The sequence below is a fragment of the Salvelinus namaycush genome, chromosome 4, assembly GCF_016432855.1.
Source record: "Salvelinus namaycush isolate Seneca chromosome 4, SaNama_1.0, whole genome shotgun sequence".
Lineage (NCBI taxonomy): Eukaryota > Metazoa > Chordata > Actinopteri > Salmoniformes > Salmonidae > Salvelinus > Salvelinus namaycush.
In genome coordinates this window covers 32517275-32542468 of record NC_052310.1, presented here as the reverse complement: position 1 = coordinate 32542468, position 25194 = coordinate 32517275, and the positions used below count along the sequence as shown (strand labels likewise).

The following is a 25194-nucleotide window of genomic DNA, read 5'->3' as shown; positions in this document are numbered from 1 at the left end:
TCGTACTCAATTCTTGCTCGTACAATATGCATATTATTATTACTATTGAAAAGAAAACACTCTCTAGTTTCTAAAACCGTTTGAATTATATCTGTGAGTAAAACAGAACTCATTTTGCAGCAAACTTCCTGACAGGAAGTGGAAAATCTGAAATCGATGCTCTGTTCTAGGGCCTGCCTATAAATGTCCTTGATATTTATTAGTATACATGCACTTCATACGTCTTCCACTAGATGTCGACAGGCAGTGAGAGAAGAAATGGAGTGTATAACTTGATCTGGGGTCGAATAAAAGCTCTTTGTATGGCGTGTCACCAGTTTCCTGTTTCCTGGAGCGTGCGAGAAGGGACCTGGTATTGCCTTCTGAAAAGCTGTCGTTATAGACGACTAATATCTCCGGCTTTGATTTTATTTGATAAATGTGACAATATCATCGTAAAGTATGTTTTTTCAATATAGTTTTATTAGATTATTGAAATTTTTTCGGGACGTTAGGCGTGTTGCTTTGTCTGCGTTTGTTCAGGAAGGAGAGCTTCGCGCCACTTTGCTAGCTTTCCGTGCTAATTGACTGGAGAAGAGGACATTCTAAAACCAAACAACGATTGTTCCCGACAAAGGACCCCTTGTACAACATTCTGATGGAAGATCATCAAAAGTAGGACCCATTTTATGATGTTATTTCATATATCTGTCGTACATGTGTACTAGTAGTTTGCGCCCAGATTTTGGGCACTCTCTCGCTATAACGTAAGCTGGATTTCGTAATGAAGTTATTTTTAGAATTCTAACACGGCGATTGCATTAAGAACTAATGTATCTATCATTTCCTATACAACATGTATTTTTTAGTAACGTTTATGAATAGTTATTTGGTCAGAATAGGTGATTGTCATAAAAATATCCGGACATAATTGGAAAAAGATGCTACGTTAGCACAATGTATAACCACTGATTTCAGCTCTAAATATGCACATTTTCGAATAAAACATAAGTGTATGTATAACCTGATGTTATAGGACTGTCATCTGATGAAGCTTATCAAGGTTAGTCAAAAATTATATATCTTTTGCTGGTTTGTTACATTCGCTAACTTTTGCAGCTGGTAAATGGCTTGTGTTTCTGGCTATTGTGGTAAGCTAATATAATGCTATATTGTGTTTCCGCTGTAAAACACTTAAGAAATCGGAAACATTGGCTGGATTCACAAGATGCTTGTCTTTCATTTGCTGTACATCATGTATTTTTCAGAAATGTTTTATGATGAGTATTTAGGTATTCCACGTTGGTGTCTGTAATTACTCTGGCTGCTTCGGTGCTATTTGTGACGGTAGCTGTGATGGTAGCTGCAATGTAAAACTGATTTATAGCTCAAATATGCACATTTTTCGAACAAAACATAGATTTATTGTGTAACATGTTATAAGACTGTCATCTGATGAAGTTGTTTCTTGGTTAGTTTGGTTGGTTCTTGGTTAGTTAGGTTGGTTTTGTGCATGCTACCTGTGCTGTGAAAAATGTCTGTCCTTTTTTGTATTTGGTGGTGAGCTAACATAAATATACGTGCTGTTTTCGCTGTAAAACATTAAAAAAATCGGACATGTTGGCTGGATTCACAAGATGTGTACCTTTCATTTGCTGTATTGGACTTGTTAATGTGTGAAAGTTAAATATTTCAAAAAAATATATTTTGAATTTCGCGCCCTGCACTTGAGCTGGCTGTTGTCATAAGTGTACCGACATCGGGCTTGCAGCCATAAGAAGTTAAGAACTAGTGTATCTTTCATTTGCTGTCCAACATGTATTTTTTAGTAAAGTTTATGATGAGTTCTTTGGTCAGATTAGGTGAGTGTCCAAAATATCTCCGGACAATTTGGTGAATCGATGCTACATATTCACAATGTATAACCACGGTTTGCAGCTCAAAATATGCACATTTTTGAACAAAACATAAGTGTATTGTATAACCTGATGTTATAGGACTGTCATCTGATGAAGTTGGTCAAGGTTAGTGAATCATTTTATATCTTTTGCTGGTTTTTGCGATCGCTTCCTTTTGCTGCTGATAAATGCATTTGTGTGTTTGGCTATTGTGGTAAGCTAATATAATGCTATATTGTGTTTTCGCTGTAAAACACTTAAAAAATCGGAAATATTGGCTGGATTCACAAGATGTTTATCTTTCATTTGCTGTACACCATGTATTTTTCATAAATGTTTTATGATGAGTATTTAGGTATTTCACGTTGCTCTCTGTAATTATTCTGGCTGCTTTGGTGACATTTTTTATGGTAGCTGCAATGTAAAACTATGATTTATACCTCAAATATGCACATTTTTCGAACAAAACATACATTTATTGTATAACATGTTGTAAGACTGTCATCTGATGAAGTTGTTTCTTGGTTAGTGACTAATTATATCTATATTTTGTCGGTTTTGTGAAAGCAATCTTTGCGGTGAAAAAATGGCTGTGTTTGTTGGGATATGGTGGTGAGCTAACATAAATATATGTTGTGTTTTCGCTGTAAAACATTTTAAAAATCGGACATGTTGGCTGGATTCACAAGATGTTTATCTTTCATTTGCTGTATTGGACTTGTTAATGTGTGGAAGTTAAATATTTCGAAAAAATTTCGCGCTTTGCGAAGGCAGCGGAATGTTGTGGGTGTTCCGCTAGCGGAACCCCGGGGCGAGAAAGGTTAACAAAGTTTAGCGGTAGCTTTTTGGATTCCTTTGTCTGCATTTTGAACGAGTTAATTACTGAAATCGATGGCGCCAACTAAACTGACTTTTTGGGATATAAAGAAGGATTTTATCTAACAAAACAAGCATGCATGTTATCGCTGGGACCCTTGGGATTGCAAACAGAGGAATATTTTCAAAAGTAAGTGATTATTTAATCGCTATTTGTGATTTTATGAAGCCTGTGCATGTTGAAAAATATGTTGATGTGGGGCGCCGTCCTAAAACATTCGCATGGTATGCTTTCGCTGTAAAGCCTATTGTAAATCGGACAATGCAGTTAGATTAACAAGAATTTAAGCTTTTAACCTTTCTGGCGCAGGCGTTCCGCTAGCGACCCACCTCCACAACATCCGGTGAAATTGCAGAGCGCCAAATTCAAAATATAGAAATAGTCATAATAAACATTCATAAAAAATCATTGACTTAACTTCTTGTTAATCCAGCCGCTTTGTCAGATTTCAAAAAGGCTTTACGGCGAAAGCATACCATGCGATTATCTGAGGACAGCGCCCCGCTTACAAAGCATGCAAACATTTTACAACCAAGTAAAGGAATTACAAAAGTCAGAAATAGCGATAAATTTAATCACCTACCTTTGAAGATCTTCATATGGTTGCAGTCACAAGAGTCCCAGCTACACAATAAATGTTTGTTTTGTTCGATGAAGTCCCTCTTTATACCCCAAAAACTCTGTTTTGTTGGCGCGTTTTGTTCAGTAATCCACTGGCTCAAAGGCGGTCAAAACATGCAGACGAATACATCCTAATAGTACCGGTAAAGTTCGTTGAAACATGTCAAACGATGTTTATAATTAATCCTCAGGTTGTCAATTGTCTAAATAATTGATCATATTTCAACCGGACAATAGCGTATTCAATAGAAAGGAAAAACAACGAAGGGCGCGCATTCGGTCACACGCGCAAACCAGCACTGCATAATTCTACAGTCCACTGACAGAAAGATCTCATTCTTCTTCGTTTATCAGAAAACAAGCCTGAAACAATGTCTAAAGATTGTTGACATCTAGTGGAAGCCATAGGAACTGCAATCTGGGTCCTAACCCATTAGATACTCTATAGGCATTCAATTGAAAATACCCACATCAAAAAAATCCCACTTCCTGGATGGATTTACCTCAGGTTTTCACCTGCCATATCAGTTCTGTTATACTCACAGACATTATTTTAAGAGTTTTGGAAACTTTAGAGTGTTTTCTATCCAAATCTACCAATTATGTGCATATCCTAGCTTCTGGGCCTGAGTAACAGGCAGTTTACTTTGGGCACGCTTCTCAACCAGACGTCGAAATACTGCCCCCAAGCCATAAGAAGGTAATTACCGATATAAAACACTTGTATGTTCATAAATGTTTAATATTACGATTATTTATTGGAATTGCGCGCCATCCAATTTCACTGGATGTTGTCGACAGGACGCAACTTCTACCCCCAAGCCATAAGGCTGCTGAACAATTAACAAACCCCCCCCCCCCCCACCATCATTAGTTTTTTACACTGCTGCTACTCGCTGTTTATTATCTATGCATAGTTACTTCACCCCTACCTACATGTACAAATTACTTAGACTAACCTGTACCCCCGCACATTGACTCGGTACCGGTACCTCCTGTATATAGCCTCGTTATTGTTATTTTATTGTTATTACTTAAATATTTTCTTAACTCTTTCTTGAACTGCACAGTTGGTTAAGGGCTTGTAAGTAAGCAGTTCACGGTAAGGTTTACACATTGTATTTGGCGCAGGTGACAAATAAAGTTTGAGTTGTTTTCATATGCATAGCAGCATGAGTAGGCCTAAGGGTCACTAACTATATATAGGGTGTCCAATCAAAAACGCATGTCTATGTGAACATGTAGTTGCCTCCACCGATGTAAATGTGATATTTTAGTTATTATAATTTTTATGAACTTCCAAATATTTCTAAAAACCTGTTTTTGCTTTATGGAGTATTGTGTGCAGACTAATGATGGTAATAAACAATTTAATCAATTTTAGAATAAGGCTGTAACGTAACAAAATGTGGAAAAAGTCAAGGGGTCTGAATACATTCCGAATGCACTGTAGCTAGTGAAATTAGTTAATCCCAAAATGTTGCACTTCTGTGTTAAGCAGAGTATCATTCTGTCCTATCCAACAGGCACCGGATGTGAGAACTAATATTATAGTTGCCTATATGCCATTTTCTATTTGGCCACCCATATACATTTTAGTAATTTAACAGACACACTTAAACAGAACAACTTAAGGTAGTGAGTGCATACATTTCCCCCGTGGTAATCGAACCCACAACCTTGGCATTTCAAGCGACATGTTCTACCAACTGAGCCATACAGGCACCATCCAAGCCCCCCTCTGCTCTATATGGCCACAGAAGTGAAACCATGGCCAGACAGACACCTTCCTCTCCACGGAGAACACTTGAGTATGTCATTGTATCTTATTGTCAAGTTCATATAATTTAGGCTATATGTTGATCCATGACAGAGAGACAATGCGACTATTCACTAACTCCACATTTGTGTCTGTGTTTCAGGAGTCAACAGACAACAACAATTCAGCCTCACTGGAGTTTGTCTAGAAAAATGCAGTGTACACATTCATTTGAGTAGCTTATTGTGAAGGTAGGGCTATGTCACTGTAAATAATGTCATAGCTCACACATGCCCAGAAACAGAGAGGATTCTCTCTTTCTCAAAAAAATCTCTACAGGTGAAGTAGAATAGAGTCAGGAATACCACAAGGCTGGACAGTCATGGCTGGCTTGACCTCGGTGTTGATGTACACCGTGGGTAGGCTCCTGACAGCACTGTCTTGACTGTATACAGTACCGAGAGAGAGTCCCTTCCCGATTCTCAGTTCTCTGGGATAAACTAAAGAGTAAACTAATGTAATCTTTCTAAAACCTATCCGCCCCAGTTGTTGCAACCACTATTACTAGCCTGTTCAACCTCTCTTTCATATTGTCTGAGATCCCCAAAGATTGGAAAGCTGCCGCAGTCATCCCCAGCTTCAAAGGGGGAGACACTCTAGACCCAAACTGTTACGGACGTATATCTATCCTACCCTGCTTTTCTAAGGTCTTCGAAAGCCAAGTTAACAAACAGATCACCGACCATTTCGAATCCCACCGTACCTTCTCTGCTATGCAATCTGGTTTCCGAGCTGGTCATGGGTGCACCTCAGCCACACTCAAGGTCCTAAACGATATCATAACCGCCATCGATAAGAGACAATACTGTGCAGCCATATTCATTGACCTGGCCAAGGTTTTCGACTGTTTCAATCACCACATTTTTATCGGTAGACTCAACAGCCTTGGTTTCTCAAATGACTGCCTCGCTTGGTTCACCAACTACTTCTCAGACAGAGTTCAGTGTGTCAAATCGGAGGGCGTGTTGTCCGGACCTCTGGCAGTCTCTACTGGGGTGCCACAGGGTTCTATTCTCGGGCCGACTCTTTTCTCTGTATACATCAATGATGTTGTTCTTGCTGCTTGTGATTCTCTGATCCACCTCTACGCAGACGATACCATTCTGTATACTTCTGGCCCTTCTTTGGAAACTGTGTTAACTAACCTCCAGATGAGCTTCAATGCCATACAACTCTCCTTCCGTGGCCTCCAACTGCTCTTAAATGCAAGTAAAACTAAATGCATGCTCTTCAATCGATCGCTGCTCGCACCCTCCCGCCCGTCTAGCATCACTACTCTGGACGGTTGTGACTTAGAACACGTGGACAACTACAAATACCTAGGTGTTTGGTTAGACTGTAAACTCTCCTTCCAGACTCACATTAAGCATCTCCAATCCAAAATTAAATCTAGAATTGGCTTCCTATTTCGAAGCAAAGCATCCTTCACTCATGCTGCCAAACATACCCTCGTAAAACTGACTATGCTACCGATTCTTGACTTTGGCGATGTCATTTACAAAATAGCCTCCAACACTCTACTCAGCAAATTGGATGCAGTCTATCACAGTGCCATCCGTTTTATCACCAAAGCCCCATATACTACCCACCACTGTGACCTGTATGCTTTCGTTGGCTGGCCCTCATTACATATCCGTCGCCAAACCCACTGGCTCCAGGTCATCTATAAGTCTTTGCTAGGTAAAGCACCGCCTTATCTCAGCTCACTGGTCACCATAGCAACACCCACCCGTAGCACACGCTCCAGCAGGTATATCTCACTGGTCATCCCCAAAGCCAACACTTCCTTTGATCGCCTTCCTTCAAGTTCTCTGTTGCCAATGACTGGAACGAATTGCAAAAATCTCTGAAGCTTGAGTCTTATATCTCCCTATCTATCTTTAAGCATCAGCTGTCAGAGCAGCTTACCGATCACTGTACCTGTACACAGCCAATCTGTAAATAGCACACCCGACTACCTCATCCCCATATTATTACTTACCCTTTTGCTCTTTTGCACCCCAGTATCTCTATTAATGCTAAATTGTAATTATTTTCGCCTCTAGGGCCTATTTATTGCCTACATCCCTACTCTTCTACATTGCACACACTGTACATAGATTTTTCAATTTTTTTTTTCTTTTGTGTCATTGACTGTACCTTTGTTTATGTGTAACTCTGTGTTGTTGTTTTTGTCGCACTGCTTTGCTTTATCTTGGCCAGATTGCAGTTGTAAATGAGAACTTGTTCTCAACTGGCCTACCTGGTTAAATAAAGGTGACATAAAAATAAATTAAATATCAAATTAAATCTAAGTTTATTTGTCACATGCACAGGATACAGAAGGTAAAAACGGTACAGTGAAATGGTTACTTGCAATGTCAAAAACATAAGTGTCCAGATCTAAATATTTTATAAATGTTAATGATGCTTACCCGACAAAGTTGTCTAAATTGATGCATCATGTGAAGGAAATGCTTTAAAACCTTTTTGGGATAGGGGGTGCTGTTGTCACTTTTTCTGGAAATCGTGTAATTTTTAAACGGCTTCCTACTCAATTCTTGCTCGTACAATATGCATATTATTATTATTATTGGATAGAAAACAGTCTCTAGTTTCTATAGGCGTTGAAATTTTGTCTCTGAGTGGAACAGAACTCATTCTACAGCAATTTCCCTGACATGGAGTCAGATTTCACACATCTTGGCCCCTGATCTGGAGTCAGTTTAAAGGTCCCCGTAAATGCTATGAGGATACAGACACTGCTTACGTCTTCCCCTGGATGTCTTTACGTGATGACGCTTTGAATGGTGTCGATTGCGCAATCACAGCCTCTATAAAACAGATCAACGTGTAGGAAGTAACTCTTTTCCAGCTGCGTCGGACGCGCGGTGGACACCGACCTACTATTTTTCCAAGCATTAGTGTAGCCAGTAATATTTATCCGGTCATGTTTTTACTTGTAATAGGTGTTAAAAACATCATAAGGTAGTTAATTTAAACCGTTTTATAGCAATTTATATCCGTTTAGTGCGATTTTGGGACATTTATTTCTGAGACAATTTCAAGCTCTGGGCACGTTTTCAGTTCATGCCGAACGCAGTGGGCATTTCGACATGGCAAGAGGACAGCTTTCGACCAAAAGACGATTAGACCCAAGAAAGGATTCTTTGCCCAAGATTCTGATGGAAGAACGGCTCAAAGTAAGATCAATTTATTATGATAAATCGTGTTTCTGTCGAAAAATGTTAATCGCTAATACCGCCATTTTGTTTCGTGTAGCTTCGTTTGGCGCAAACTGTATTGAAAAGTAAGGATAATTTAAAAAATGTAAATCAGCGATTGTATTAAGAATTAAATTGTCTATCAATCGCTGTCCACCCTATATTTTTTAGTCACGTTTATGAGTATTTATGTATACGACTAGATCACTGTCTAATATTGCGTCCGACATTTTCTGACCAGCTCGGCTACTTTTCTCATTGTATAACCACGATTTTGGTGGCTAAATATCCACATTTTCGAACAAACTGTATATGTATGTTGTAATATGATGTTACAGGAGTGTCATCTGAAGAATTCTGAGAAGGTTAGTGAAAAAATTAATATCTTTTGGCGATGTTGACGTTATCGCTCTCTTTGGCTAGAATCAATGCTGGGGTAATGTTTGCACATGTGGTATGCTAATATAACGATTTATTGTGTTTTCGCTGTAAGACACTTAGAAAATCTGAAATATTGTCTGTATTCACAGGATCTGTGTCTTTCGATTAGTGTATGCTGTGTATTTTTACGAAATGTTTTATGATTAGTAATTAGGTAAGACACGTTGCTCTATCTATTTATTCTAGTCGATTTGTGACGGTGGGTGCAATTGTAAACTATGATATCTACCTGAAATATTCACATTTTTCTAACAAAACCTATCCTATACCATAAATATGTTATCAGACTGTCATCTGAGGAGGTTTTTTCTTGGTTAGTGGCTATCAATATCTTAGTTTAGCCGAATTGGTGATAGCTAGTGGTGTTGGTGGACAAAGAAAAAATGGTCTCTTTTGCTAAGGTGTTTACCTAATAGATTTACATATTGTGTCTTCCCTGTAAAACATTTTAAAAATCGGACATGTTGGCTGGATTCACACGATCTGTATCTTTCATTAGCTGTATTGGACTTGTTAATGTGTGAAAGTTAAATATTTTAAAAATATATTTTTTTTGAATTTCGCGCCCTGGCTTTTCAGTGGAATGTGGGAGGAGTGCCGCTAGCGGCACCCCAGTCCTAGACAGGTTAAGGAGCCTTTTGGTCCTAGACTTGGAGCTCCGGTACCGCTTACCGTGCGGTAGCAGAGAAAACATTCTATGGCCTGGGTAACTGGAGTCTTTGACAATTTTATGGGCTTCCCTCTGATATCGCCTTGTACATAGGTCCTGGATGGCAGGAAGCTTGGCCTCAGTGATGTACTGGGCCGTTCTCACTACCCTCTGTAGTGCCTCGAAGTGAGCATAAAAGGCATTTAGCTCGTCTGGTAGGCTCGCGTCACTGGGCAGCTCGCAGCTGGGTTTCCCTTTGTAGTCCGTAATAGTTTTCAAGCCCTGCCACATCCGACGAGCATCAGAGCCGGTGTAGTAGGATTCAATCGTAATCCTGTATTGACACTTTGCTTGTTTGATGGTTCGTCTGAGGGCATAGCGGGATTTCTTATAAGCATCCAGATTAGTGTCCCATCCTTGAAAGCGGCAGCTCTTGAGTAAATGAAGGATACAGAGCCTATTGAAAGCAGGTGCTTCCTGAGTTAATTATGCCTTTTGCTTGATGTGGATGTTGCCTGTAATCCATGGCTTCTGGTTGGGATATGTACGTTCGGTCACTTTGGGGACGACGTCGTCGATGCACTTATTGATGATGCCGATGACTGAGGTGGTATACTCCTCAATGCCATTTGATGAATCCCGGAATATATTCCAGCCTGTGCTAGCGAAACAGTCCTGTAGCATAGCATCCGCGTCATCTGACCACTTCCGTATTGAGAGAGAGTCCTCCTGCTTTAGTTTTTGATTGTAAGCAGGAATCAGGAGGATAGAATTATGGTCAGATTTGCCAAATGGAGGGTGAGGGAGAGCTTTGTATGCATCTCTGTGTGTGGAGTAAAGGTGGTCTATAGTTTTTTCCCCTCTGGTTGCACATGTGACATGCTGGTAGAAATTAGGTAAAACTGATTTAAGTTTGCCTGCATTAAAGTCCCCGGCCACTAGGATCGCCGCTTCTGGATGAGCATTTGGCGTTATACAGCTGGTTGGGGCCTTATACAGCTGGATGAGTGCGGTCTTAGTGCCAGCATCAGTTTGTGGTGGTAAATAGACGGCTACGAATAATAAAGATGAGAACTCTTGGTAGATAGAGTATCTTATGATAAGCTGTAGACCACACTACCTCAGGCGAGCAATTCCTCGAGACTTCTTTAATATTAGACGTTGCGCACCAGCTGTTATTGTCAAGTAGACACATACCCCCGCCCCTCGTCTTAGCAGACGTATCTTCTCTGTCCTGCCGGTGCATGGAAAATCCCGCCAGCTCTATATTATTCATGTCGTCGGTCAGCAATGGCTCATTGAAACATAAGATATTACAGTTTTTTATGTCCCGTTGGTAATATAATCGTGATCGTAGGTCATCCATTCTATTTCCAATAATTGCACGTTGGCCAATAAAACGGATGGCATTGGGAGTTTACTCATTCGCCTACGAATTCTCAGAAGGCAGCCCATTTTCCTCCATCTTTTCTTCACGCAAATTACTGGGATTTGGGCCCGTTGGTGAGAAAGCAGTATATCCTTTGCGTCGGACTCGTTAAAGAACAATTGTTCTTCCAGTTCGAGGTGGTTAATCGCTGTTCTGATGTCCAGAAGTTATTTTTGGTCATAAGAGACGGTAGCAGCAACATTATGTACAAAATAAGTAAAACAATAAGCAATGTGAAAAAACTAACAAAATAGCATAGTTGGTTAAGAGCACGTAAAACATCAGCCATCCCCTCCAGCGCCTTTCTACATTTCATGTCGTTTCATAGATATGAAACGGGGCATTGAAGCTGTTCTATGCCAAGGGGCATTGAAGCTGTTCTGGCAGCTCTGGGTGGCCCAACGCCCCATAAAGAAACTTTATGTTGGTGTTTCCTTTATTTTGGCAGTTACCTGCATGTAGTGTATGTAGTGTTATGTAATGTTACCTCCAGGCCTGTTCCTTCACCTCTGACAGTGGGCATGGCTCGGGTAGATCTCTGTTGATTTCCCTCATCTCACTCTGTTGCCGTAGACATGCCTCCACCTTCGCTGTGATGTCATCACACAACTTACTTAGCGACTCGCGTTGGCTGAGGTTGGCCGGTATCTCTACACTGTTCAGGACGACCTCGGAACATGAAAGACGCTTCATATGGGAGTCACGTGTCCGACAGATAGACTGGTACTTCTCAATGTTCTCATCTGTAAGTACAACAAATAATCATAATGAATACACAAATGTGTGTGTGTTTGTGTGTGTGTGCATGCGTGCCTTCCTGCCTGACTTTGTGCTTTAAGAGTCCTGTACCTTGAGCGATGCTGTAGTTGAGTTGCCTGGAGGTCATTTCACTGTGGAACTTGTGCTGCGCGGAGCAGAGACTAAGGAGGTACTGAGCAATCTTAGAACTCTCTGTCACAAAATTGTGCTTCTTACTGCTGGGACCACCACACTCTATTGTCAGTTTACAACGCTGGGGAAGGGGGGGAGAGACAATCGTCAGGGGCTTGTCTTTTAAATCAAGAGCATTGGAGCTGTTAATGTCAAACACACTTCTGAAAGCACAGTATAGAATACAACACTAGTATTCCAGTAGTACTCACATTGGCAGAGATGGTATCGGTCTCCCTCCAGAGGAATCGTCGTGTGACGGTACGGAGGTGGTTCTTCAGCTCATAGACAATGATTCCAGTGGCACAGACTCCCAGCACCAGCTCCCCCACCACCGGCTTCTTCTCCCGGCCTACCCGATGGAACATCATCCCATACTCTGGAAGCTGCTGAGCGATCTAGAGAGTAGATAGAACAAGTGTGTTGCAAGGTTGATCTCAGTAGAGGAGAACATGCTCAATTCAAAATCTTCTTGTGTAGACATGTAAAAAGGGTCCTGGGAACCAAAATAGATTAAAGAAAATTGAAAGGGCAAGCACTAAATTGATTATGATTTGCAATAATAGAAGCTTTGTTTTACTGTATCTTTAAGCCCAGTTGAGATACATCAGCCGAAATAAGACGAGACAAAACTACCCAGTTTTAGAATGTTGTGTTGTAAAACTGACTGAAGACCGGGCATTCAGATCAAACAAACGAGACGTGGAGTTGAGACCATTTCCACTTTAATGGTGCCTCTTCACAATGACGTGATGAAATTTTGAAACAAGTGGCCACTTGTTGTAGCAAGTTGTTGTATCAAACGAGTATCATGAAACACATGCACCAGAAACAGACCACACATTGGTATTTTGTCAGAGAAGTATCAGCAAGCTAGGCTAGCTAACTAACTGCTTGGCTAAAACACCAGCTCATTGTTCTCTGACTGGCTAAACAGATCCGTCTCGTCGCAAGACTTTAGCTAAAGATTTGACATGTTGACTCCAGCAGCAGACATGAGCCGTTTTAAAACTAGGCTGTTCAGATCAAGAAAACGTTGTTCTAAAACTGCAGGAAACCGTCTTGTCTCGTCTTATGTATTTGAACTGGGGATTCATTTCCAAAACTTTGATTTCTGCAAATAATAATACATTTAATACAGTGTTCAACCACTGTTCAATTTTCTTACTTTTAGGAACTCGGTCTCAGCCTCCTCGGGCAGCATCTGGGCATTGTTAGCGTGGAAACGTGACAACTCCTCCTTTAGAGTGGGCAGAGCCATCTTCTCCAGCATTCTCTTAGACACATACTGCTCCGGCTGGTAGTAGTTCCTACCATACAACTGAACAGAGATAACAGGCCTGTCAATGACATATACTGCCACTAATGTAGTAGTCTTTACCATACAGATATAACAGGATTGCATTCAATAGGTACCAAACTCAATAAAACTAACTGCAACAGGGAAGGACTACCTTGACTTAATTATTTTTCTGTTTCAAAATGTTTTGGTACTGTGTGCCATACTGAACATTACCCAGGTCAGTCAATATTGCCATTGATGTTGTACTGGACAGATATAACAGGTCTATCAATGAGATACTACTTCCTCATAAACATACTGCTTTGGCTGGAAGAATGATTAAGAGCCATACAATCTCTCAGGATTTTATGGAGAACCTAACCCATTATGGGGTGGCAGGTAGCCTAGTGGTTAGAGCGATGGGCCAGTAACCGAAAGGTTGCTAGATTGAATCCCCGAGCTGACAAGGTACAAATCTGTTGTTCTGCCCCTGAACAAGGCAGTTAACCCATTGTTCCTAGGCTGTCATTGTAAATAAGAATTTGTTCTTAACGGACTTGCCTAGTTAAATAAAAAAAAATGTAGATCATTAAAGAAAAGAAAAACACTGAAGGAAAATTCTGTTTCTGAGACAGTGGTTCACTCAGTTTACCTCAGACATGTAGTCCCCAAACTCTGCCTGAAGAGCAAGAGCTGCCAGGAACATGCACGTCTCCTCGTTGCAGTACAACCTGTCCTCTAGGATATCCTTCCGCAGCTGCAAGTAGTATTGGTGACGCGTCACCCTGTGTCTGGAACACCCAATGTGCAGTTCTTTAAAGAGACAACTAATAACTGCATTTCACTAACAGTTCATGATACCAAAACTAGGTACTTTTCAGTAAAATGAAAGATATAAAATAATGATCAGACTCACAATATGAAAGAGATGTCGTCAACGAAAAACTTGACCCGTAGAAAAACAAGAAAAGAAGTCGACACTACTTTTTTCCAACTGTCAGGAGCAACTTTTGAGATTTTAATCTCGTGGTCCAGGAAAAAATATTCATCATCTAAAAGAAAGAATGACATAGGATACGTAGTATGACTATAAATCAATAAATCAACTACAGTATATGTTTATGAGAGACATAAGATGGGTTGTTGTCAGTTTCTTACCATCGATGAAGGCCAGTCCGAAGTAGAAGTGCTCTACCAGGTTAGCGTGAGCCACCACCATGTCGAACACATCTCTCCCTCTGGACTTTTTGTCACATCTGACCAATACAGACTGACCACTGGGCAACACCACACTAACCTCTCTCTGGGACGAACTAGACCTACCCTTCTTAGACTGGGGGGAAGAAGATGGATTAGGTGGAGGGGGAGAGAAGGAGAGGGAGAGAGAGAGAGAGAGAGAGAGAGAGAGAGAGAGAGAGAGAGAGAGAGAGAGAGAGACACAGAGAGAGAGAGAGAGAGAGAGAGAGAGAGAGAGAGAGAGAGAGAGGATAATCAATCTTTAGTCAACAAAAAATACACTCAAAACCCCAAAACATAAATCTTCCAGAACATTTCTAGAAAAAAAAGTTTATGTTTTTACCACTATGGATCCGGGAAGCTCCAGATCTACATGGGGTTCGTCAGCCATCCTGATAAATTCAGGACCCAGAGCCTGAAAAGACACAACACAGTGTAAACACAGCAGTGCAGATACACAATCACATCATGCTAACATCACTACACGTGGAAACAATTCATACACCACAATACACACACACACACCTTCACACACACGGGATGCATCAGTCCTGGCTATGACCGTCACCATGCTCCAGCAGCACTGCAGTCTTAAGTCAAGACTGATAAACCAGAACTGGGTCGGAGGTGACAGCTACCTCGATCTAACTGGGGCAGTGACGTCACAGGCTACGCTGACTACATCCAGCTTACTGTATCTTCGTTTCATCCCCATACACACTCCGCTGTGCGTACACATCCTAGTTTTCAAAGACAAATTATTTTCAATGAACGTTCATTGAGTAACATACAAATCAATCTAATTATCATATTTGCTTTAGTGTATGAGACTGGGATTATATCTTAAACTGTGAAGGAGCTGTATGCGTCAGAGGAAAAACTATGAGAATAATAAGAAGTATGGAATCTATAGAATGTATGACTCAGAGTCATGCATTCTGTTGCATATTATTTGTGTATTATCACCTCCAGAGCTCAGCAGATAACTCGACGGAGTCTCAGAAGAACATCAACCCACATCACAGGGTGCCATAGATCAGGGATCATCAACTAGATTCAGCAGCGGGCTGATTTGTTCTCAGGTCAGGGGGCCGGAACATAATTACAAATAAATTGTAGACTGCAAATTGTCCACAAAAAGCCCAAACAGATATAATATTTGGGTCCCTCTTTAAATCACATTCAGCTTATAAAGGCTTCATGAAGCCTTCATAAGCGCTGCATAAATGTGTTACAAAGCATCTATACGCGTATGTCATGCTTTATAAAGGGTTCATAAATGTGGCATAACTGTGTGACATAATCACCAATGTCTAAAGTGACATAACACGGTATGTCGAATATGATATAAACATGTGCTTTATAAAGGGTGACATGTGCTGAAGGATGGCATACGCTCTAAAGTGATAACATCTTAGTCACATTACACCTAATCTCATTCCTAGATACTTCTGCCCAAATGTGCGGAAGGTCTGGTGGACCAACCCATCAAACTTGGACTTCATTAGTTAGGTTTAAAAATAAATATAAAAAAGATAACTTGTGGAAATGGGCAGGGTTTAACAATAATTATGACTTTTTGACTGTGGTATGTGTTCTATCACAAATACCTCTCACACCCTACAGTACCCTGTGGATCATGAGAGAACTTTATAAATAAGCAGAACGTTAATAACCTATTTATTGACACTTCATGTAGTGTCCTGTAATACTTAGTTTGAAGTGAGACACAGGAGATAACCGAGAGCATGGGCTGAATTCTGGAGATTGAGTGTACATAAAGATACATCAGGTGGGGGTGTTGGGACAGCGTTGGTCTGGTCCAGACACAGTACTCCTTGCAACATGTAGGGCGGTAATGATCGTCATGTCTCTCGTCGGTGGGTTCACAATTCTCATGTTAAGAGAGATCCAACTGCATAATGGGTGAGCTTGAAGATGCCATGACAGAGGAAGTGGAGCTAAAGAGAGAGAAATACTAGATTCCACTGTAGACATGCAGAGGGGTTGGGTCTGGGAGCTACCTTAACCGCCATGAATGGGTTGGGTTAGTTGCTTTACTGGTTAATGCATCATATAAAAGGATAGATGTTGGGGTAATTGTACTCTGGACAACATTCTTAAGGCATTGATGTGAAAGCATATACAGTCGTGGCCAAAAGTTTTGAGAATGACACAAATATGAATTTTCACAAAGTTTGCTGTTTCAGTGTCTTTAGATATTTTTGTCAGATGTTACTATGGAATACTGAAGTATAATTACAAGCATTTCATAAGTGTCAAAGGCTTTTATTGACAATTATATGAAGTTGATGCAAAGAGTCAATATTTGCAGTGTTGACCCTTCTTTTTCAAGACCTCTGCAATCTGCCCTGGTATGCTGTCAATTAACTTCTGGGCCACATCCTAACTGATGGCAGCCCATTTTTGCACAATCAATGCTTGGAGTTTGTCAGAATTTGTAGGTTTTTGTTTGTCCACCCTCCTCTTGAGGATTGACCACAAGTCCTCAATGGGATTAAGGTCTGGGGAGTTTCCTGGCCATGGACCCAAAATATTGATGTTTTGTTCCCCGAGCCACTTAGTTATCACTTTTGCCTTATGGCAAGGTGCTCCATCATGCTGGAAAAGGCATTGTTCGTCACCAAGCTGTTCCTGGATGGTTGGGAGAAGTTGCTCTCGGAGGATGTGTTGGTACCATTCTTTATTCATGGCTGTGTTCTTAGGCAAAATTGTGAGTGAGCCCACTCCCTTGGCTGAGAAGCAACCCCACACATGAATGGTGTACTGTTGACATGACACAGGACTGATGGTAGCGCTCACCGGACAAGCTTTTATCCAGATGCCCCAAACAATCAGAAAGGGGATTCAGAGAAAATGACTTTACCCCAGTCCTCAGCAGTCCAATCCCTGTACCTTTTACAGAATATCAGCCTGTCCCTGATGTTTTTCCTGGAGAGAAATGGCTTCTTTGCTGCCCTTCTTGACACCAGGCCATCCTCCAAAAGTCTTTGCCTCACTGTATGTGCAGATGTACTCACACCTGCCTGCTGCCATTCCTGAGCAAGCTCTGTACTGGTAGTGCCCCGATCCCGCAGCTGAATCAACTTTAGGAGACGGTCCTGACGCTTGCTGGACTTTCTTGGACGTCTGAAGCCTTCTTCACAATAATTGAACCACTCTCCTTGAAGTTCTTGATCCGATAAATGGTTGATTTAGGTGCAATCTTACTGGCAGCAATATCCTTGCCTGTGAAGCCCTTTTTGTGCAATGCAATGATGACGGCACGTGTTTCCTTGCAGGTAACCATGGTTGACAGAGGAAGAACAATGATTGCAAGCACCACCCTCATTTTGAAGCTTCTAGTCTGTTATTTGAACTCAATCAGCATGAGTGATCTCCAGCCTTGTCCTCGTCAACACTCACACCTGTGTTAATGAGAGAATCACTGACATGATGTCAGCTGGTCCTTTTGTGGCAGGGCTGAAATGCAGTGGAAATGTTTTTGGGGGATTCAGTTCATTTGCATGGCAAAGAGGGACTTTGCAATTAATTGCAATTCATCTGATCACTTTTCATAACATTCTGGAGTATATGCACATTGCCATCATACAAACTGAGGCAGCAGACTGTGAAAATTAATATTTGTGTAATTCTCAAAACTTTTGGCCACGACTGGCCACAGTGCTGCGTTACCTCAATAGGATGTAGCGTTGATTAGGGATACGCACTTGCCTATCAGGTGACTTGCCTATCAGGTGGCAATGGAGGAAGATGGAGATGGGGAACAAAATGAAAAGAACATAACTTGGGAACACCTCTCGGAGCCTGTGACCGGAAAGGGGGCGACTGGGTGAAAGCATGAGGTTCTCTAGGGCCTCCTCATGGAGGCATAGAGTCAGGCGAAGAGAGAGTGGGAATTTTCATGTTGTCAGACTTTGGTTTTCTGTGCATATATAATTATGCATATCTTGCCACATTGTTAATACTGTTATGTCTTGTGTTTCTTTTTGCTTTTCAAGTCTTGTGCTATCACTCTCCTAGGAACCAGGAGAAAGTTGAAATGGAAGAAATCAACAGCTCCAGTGGACAAGTTATTGTCAGTGTTCTATGAGAAATGGAAATAACAATTTGCATGGGGTGACTATGGAACAGAGGCCATAAGTCTCTTGAGTTTGTAAACCTCACTGTGAATGTTGATCATGTTTGTTAATTTATGAGTAATGTCCAAGTTTATTTTAGTTGAACAGTAGGAAGCTATTGTTCAAGAGGAAGGACTGTTGGGTTCTGATTCATGAAATATACGTATTCCTTTCACTGAGGGAGAGAGGGTAATTTATAATGTTTACATTATGTCAAGACATGTTATTGTTAGCCATCAGGGATCATATGGGAGGAGGAAAGACGCAGTCTGGTAAGAGTCAACATGACAGCCGTGAGTTGGGAAGGAGTGAGCACTTTGGGGCAGAGGTCAGGTCAGATGAAGTGAGGAAGAACAGATATCACTAAGGTTCTGTCTAGCAACAGAGATGCATAGGCTGTTCAGATATGTAGGAGGAGACAGCATATTAGAAAGGGTTAATCAGTGCTTGTGTGAATATGTATTTTGTCTGTCCAGCTGTTCGATCCTTTGGGGTGAATAAACTTAGTTTAAGCTTTCATAGTGTCCGTTGAGTTTAGACTGATATTTAGAACCTAACAGATAATTCATAACACATCCATAAAGACTCTATATCACATGACGCTGTACTTAATTTAAACTCAGACACCTTTGGGCATTCATAAGCAATACATAAAGGCTTAATGATGTAAACACAAATGTATTAACACTTAGGGAATTATCACTAACAGCTAAAGCAAATAAACATTAAAGACATGTTTAAACCATACATTTCCATTTATTTGTATATTGTTAAAACAATACAAATAGTTTCAAAAAGTTTTAAAAAGTCTGGCAATAAAATTACATTGAACATTACACAGGGCTGTGAATAGTGTAGCTTGTCCCTGTGCTGGCAGACAAATTAGTTCTAGCCTCTCTTCCTGCTGGTGGTAATGCATGTTGGTTCCAACCTTAAAAGTAACAACAAAGTAAGTTAACAGGTCTGTTAGGAAATTCCTTTGTCACACCAATTGGATAAGGGAAACTATGTGCTGCGCCAGAAACTCTAAATGTGAACTCGATTCAATTCGTATTATTATATTCTTCTTTCATGTACAGATCTCATGGCATGACTAAGACATGGCTGTATCTGGGGGGATTTGCATTTAGCTAGCAAAATGTTGCCTTCTAGCTAGCAAAATGTTGGCTAGATAGCAATTGCTGTGAAGTCACTGAAATTGTATGCAATGTAACTCAGCACTTAACAACTACTACAAGCTCATTTAAATTACAATAAAGGTTAACTTACCTGTTTTTCGCTGTCCAGTAGCAGTACAAGTGGGGACCTTTGATTTGTGAACTCCTCACTTGATCAGCGACTCATCAGCAACACTAAAAAAGTGCTTCCAGGTCACGAAATTTCAGAAATGTTCAAAATAAACGTCCCACACGTTATAGTAGAAACATGTCAATAACCATTCAGCTAAGAGGTCGGGTAGATGCTATTGATATTTTATGTTGGCTTGTATGATCTGCAGACAGCAGACTGACTGAAGTCTTGAAGTTAAGTTTGAGCTGGCTGGATAACAGATCCTTCACCACGACTAATATTCAACTTCAACTTGAATAATGTCTCTTCAGCACTACTAGCTAGACATATCTAGCTAGCTTGCTGCCCATTGCAAACAGGCTGCACAGCTAGCTAGCATTACAGATCGACAAATAAGTCTATAACGTGTTATGCAGGCTAGATATGTATATGCGGTGTCATTTCATTGGGCTCTGAATAATACGGTGTTGCTGGCCTTTTACTTCACCCAGTCCATTGGTGGCAAAATCACATCATGTGTGCTTACTGCACAACAGAAAACCCGCTAATGTTGTGGAAAAGGTTTAATCAAATACTTCCCAATACCGGAGTTCGTAAATTCAATTAGACTTTTATTACAAAAGTAACAGAAGCCGAGCAGTTCCATGGAAGAACTGAATCTTCATTCTTAGTGCTTGGTTTTTATACAGTCTTACCCTTACACAACGTCATCACCCCATTTTATGAATCTTTTTTTGTTACATAATTTCCATTCTCTTATTGGCTCAGCTATTGGGGCATAGATTCTATTGGTGGCATGACATGCATACCCCTTAGCTAATGTTGCTGTCCAAAGGTCTTCACAAGTTCAGACCTGTTTTGTCTATGTATGATTAACCCATGTGCATGTCCAGTAGCCTTCACAAGATCAGACATGGCCTAGACCAGACATGTCCTGTTGGTTTACCACACAGATTCTGCTTACATTCTGTTTTTACATGTCCAATGGTCAATTTGATATTGATCCAGCTTTGTACACTCACGTGGGGTTCAGCCTTCATTCTGCTTACACATGTCTAATATTTTAACTTATATTGATTATTCTTTCTATTTCAAAGAGAACAGTATAGTTACTGAGAATCACCAGATGACTGGAAAATGCTACCACACTAACCAAACAGTGCAGGGTATGCTTACTAAATTAAAGGGCAACTACACTCAAATCTAAGTTTCTTAGATTTTTCCCAGACCTCAAAAGTTAGCCCCTGATGTGGTTTAAGCATTATTGTGAACACAGAAAACATAATTTTTCTATTTAAAAAGTGTGAAAAAAAACTGTTCAAGCAGAAAATAAATGGGGAAATCCGAAACCTGGAAAAACCAAAACGTTTTTTGCTGCACTTTAGAGTGTGTCATCCTGCAGGACAGCATTTTGGGGGATGTTGAGGTCAGGTCCAATACTGACTATGCACAAAAGAGGATAAGAGGTTGGGCCCTCCTAGAAATGTTTTAGTTAAATATAATATATACAATTTAGCAGACACTTTTATCCAAAGTGACTTACAGTCATGCGTGAATTTCTTTTTTACGTATGGGTGGTCCCCTGGAATCTAACCCAATTAAGTTTTTCTTAATTTTTTACTATTTTCTACATTGTAGAATAATAGTGAAGACATCAAAACTATGAAATAACACACATGGAATCATGTAGTAACCAAAAAAAGTGTTAAACTAATCAAAATATATTTTATATTTGAGAATCTTCAATGTAGCCACCCTTTGCCTTGATGACAGCTTTGCACACTCTTGGCATTCTCTCAACCAGCATCATGAGGTAGTCACCTGGAATGCATTTCAATTAACAGGTGTGCCTTCCTAAAAGTTCATTTGTGGAATTTCTTTCATGTGTTTGAGCCAATCAGTTACATTGTGACAAGGTCAGAGTGGTATACAGAAGATAGCCCTATGTGGTAAAAGACCAAGTCCATATTATGGCAAGAATAGCTCAAATAAGCAAAGAGAAACGACAGTCCATCATTACTTTAAGACATGAAGGTCAGTCAATATGGAACATTTCAAGAACTTTCTTCAAGTGCAGTTACAAAAACCATCAAGCGCTATAATGAAACTGGCTCTCATGAGGACTGCCACAGGAAAGGAAGACCCAGTTACCTCTGCTGCAGAGGATAAGTTCATTGGAGTTAACTGCACCTCAGATTGCTGCAAAAAGAAATGCTTCAGAGTTCAAGTAACAGACACATCTCAACATCAACTGTTCAGAGGAGACTGCGTGAATCAGGCATTCATGGTTGAATTGCTGCAAAGAAACCACTATTAAAGGACACCAATAATAAGAAAAGACTTGCTTGGTCCAAGAAACACAAGCAATGGACATTAGACTGGTGGAAAACTGTCCTTTGGTCTGATGAGTCTAAATTTTTGATTTTTTGTTTCCAACAGCCGTGTCTTTGTGAGACGCAGAGTAGGTGAACAGATGATCTCCACATGTGTGGTTCCTACCGTGAAGCATGGATGAGGAGGTGTGATGGTGTGGGGGTGCTTTGTTGGTGACACTGACAGTGATTTATTTAGAATTCAAGGCACACTTAACCAGCATGGCTACCACAGCATTCTGTAGCGATACGCCATCCCATCTGGTTTGCACTTAGTGGAACTATCAATGGTTTTACAATAGGACAATGACCTAAAATACACTTCCAGGCTGTGTAAGGGCTATTTGATCAAGAAGGAGAGTGATGGAGTGCTGCATCATATGACCTGACCTGGCCTCCACAATCACCCAACCTCAACCCAATTGAGATGGTTTGGGATGAGTTGGACTGCAGTGAAGGAAAAGCAGCCAACAAGTGCTCAGTGTCATGATGTGCCCTTTGGGGGAGGGTCATAGGTGCCACCCCCTTTCCCCTCTCTCTCTCTATCCACAGTTTTATGACAGTCATAAATACCTGCAGGAAAACTGTCTCTTCCACTCTCAGAAATGGAAGTTAAATCCCTTTGTTACCACAGAGAGAGACGTTGCAGTACGGTAACATCAAAAGGTTGAATAATTAAACAGTATTTCTGTAATCCAAACATTTGGAGTGGTCCGTGGGTACTCAAAGAACAATTATGTCAGATCAGTTGTGTCTGGGGATCACATGAAGGTCAGCATAACAACATAACTGTATCTCTGAATGTATATATTTCCCAGTTTTCAGCGTCACATCCAAATGTGAGAGAACGTATATGATTAAATATGAAACTATTTGTGAGAAGGTAATGTTAGCCTTCTAAACGAGAGAATTGTTTTTCATATGAAGTCTTAACATAGTCAGTGGCCACGCCCACGTGAGCACAGACATTACATTGGCATCATGGAGTGTATAAAACCCACTAATTTACATGATACCAATGATACCAACAGCATGAGCTGAGAGGGACGTAATGGCTAGAACTTTGAAACTTTCAACAGAGAAGAAGAACATCTCTACAAAACTAAAGACTACACATTCACAGTCTGCAGCTGAAAATGTAAAATTGTCTAGGAAACTCAACCGAAGACGAGAGGAGAGTATTTGGTACGTCTGACGTATCCATTATTACAGACAGAAGCTACAGTTGAAGTCGGAAGTTTACATACACCTTATCCAAATACATTTAAACTCAGTTTTTCACAATTCCTGACATTTAATCCTAGTAAAAATTCCCTGTCTTAGGTCAGTTAGGATCACCACTTTATTTTAAGAATGTGAAATGTCAGAATAATAGTAGAGAGAATGATTTATTTCATATTTTATTTATTTCATCACATTCCCAGTGAGTCAGAAGTTTACATACACTCAATTAGTATTTGGTAGCATTGCCTTTAAATTGTTTAACTTGGGTCAAATGTTTTGGGTAGCCTTCCACAAGCCTCCCACAATAAGTTGGGTGAATTTTGGTCCATTCCTCCTGACAGAGATGGTGTAACTGAATCAGGTTTATAGGCCTCCTTGCTCGCACACGCTTTTTCAGTTCTGCCCACACATTTTATATAGGATTGAGGTCAGGGCTTTGTGATGGCCACTCCAATACCTTGACTTTGTTGTCCTTAAGCCATTTTGCCACAACATTGGAAGTATACTTGGGGTCATTGTCCATTTGGAAGTCCCATTTGCGACCAAGCTTTAACTTCCAGACTGATGTCTTGAGATGTTGTTTCAATATATCCACATAATTTCCCCTCTCATGATGCTATCTATTTTGTGAAGTGCACCAGTCCCTCCTACAGCAAAGCACCCCCACAACATGATGCTGCCAACCCAATGCAAGCCTCCCGCTGTTTCCTCCAAACATAACGATGGTCATTATGGTCAAACAGTTCTATTTTTGTTTCATCAGACCAGAGGACATTTATCCAAAAAGTACAATCTTTGTCCCCATATACAGTTGCAAACCGTAGTCTGGCTTTTTTATGGTGGTTTTGGTGCAGTGGATTCTTCCTTGCTGAGCGACCTTTCAGGTTATGTCGATTTAGGACTCGTTTGATGTCAATTAGCATATCAGAAGCTTCTAAAGCCATGCCATCAATTTCTGGAATTTTCCAAGCTGTTTAAAGGCACAGTCAACTTAGTGTATGTAAACTTCTGACTCACTGGAATTTTGATACAGTGAATTATGAGTGAAATAATCTGTCTGTGAACAATTGTTGGAAAAATTACTTGTGTTATGCACAAAATAGATGTCCTAACCGACTTCCCAAAACTATAGTTTGTTAAAACTTCTTATGGCTACAATCCCGTTAACGGGATGATATGACAACAGCCAGTGAACGTGCAGGGTGCCAAATTCAAACAACAGAAATCTCATAATTACAATTCCTCCAACATGGCCTCCCGGGTGGCGCAGTGGTCTAGGGCACTGCATCGCAGCGCTAGCTGCGCCACCAGAGACTCTGGGTTCGCGCCCAGGCTCTGTCGCAGCCGGCAGCGACCGGGAGGTCTGTGGGGCGACTCACGCAGCGACCGGTAGGGATATCCTTGTCTCCATCGCGCACCAGCGACTCCTGCGGAGGCCCGGGCGCAGTGCGTGCTAATCAAGGGAGCCAGGTGCACGGTGTTTCCTCTGACACATTGGTGCGGCTGGCTTCTGGGTTAGAGGTGCGCTGTGTTAAGAAGCAGTGCGGCTTGATTGGGTTGTGTTTCGGAGGACGCATGGCTTTTGACTTTCGTCTCTCCCGAGCCCGTACGGGAGTTGTAGCGATGAGACAAGATAGTAATTACTAACAATTGGATACCACGAAAAGGGGGTAAAATTAAAAAAAAAAAAAAATAATAATTTAAAAAAGAAATTCCTCAAACATACATGTATCTTATACCATTTTATTAAAGGTAATATTCTTGTTAATCTCACGATTACCTTTAAGATTACCTTTAAAATG

The 25194-nt window shown here is 40.7% G+C and overlaps 1 protein-coding gene across 10 annotated transcripts in view; it reads right to left on the bottom strand.

Moving 5' to 3' along the window:
• Nucleotides 1-20435, bottom strand: part of LOC120046443 (tyrosine-protein phosphatase non-receptor type 13-like) — a 134521-nt gene extending 114086 nt beyond the window's left edge. For 9 of the 10 annotated variants that reach the window (XR_005476813.1, XR_005476811.1, XR_005476812.1 and 6 more), the window contains exons 1-9: nt 19776-20435; nt 14708-14779; nt 14287-14461; nt 14045-14180; nt 13781-13919; nt 13015-13167; nt 12059-12244; nt 11766-11928; nt 11404-11659 (exon numbers count right to left, since the gene is read on the bottom strand). Coding sequence is in view for 7 of the 10 variants with exons in the window: in XM_038991680.1 (XP_038847608.1) it covers nt 11404-11659; nt 11766-11928; nt 12059-12244; nt 13015-13167; nt 13781-13919; nt 14045-14180; nt 14287-14461; nt 14708-14755 (1256 nt within the window). In the remaining 3 variants the exon portion in view is untranslated. Of the gene's footprint in view, nt 1-11403; nt 11660-11765; nt 11929-12058; nt 12245-13014; nt 13168-13780; nt 13920-14044; nt 14181-14286; nt 14462-14707; nt 14780-19775 lie in introns of those variants that run through there. The other variant, XM_038991683.1, reaches the window with a different exon arrangement.
• Between the last annotated feature and the right edge of the window lie 4759 nt (nt 20436-25194).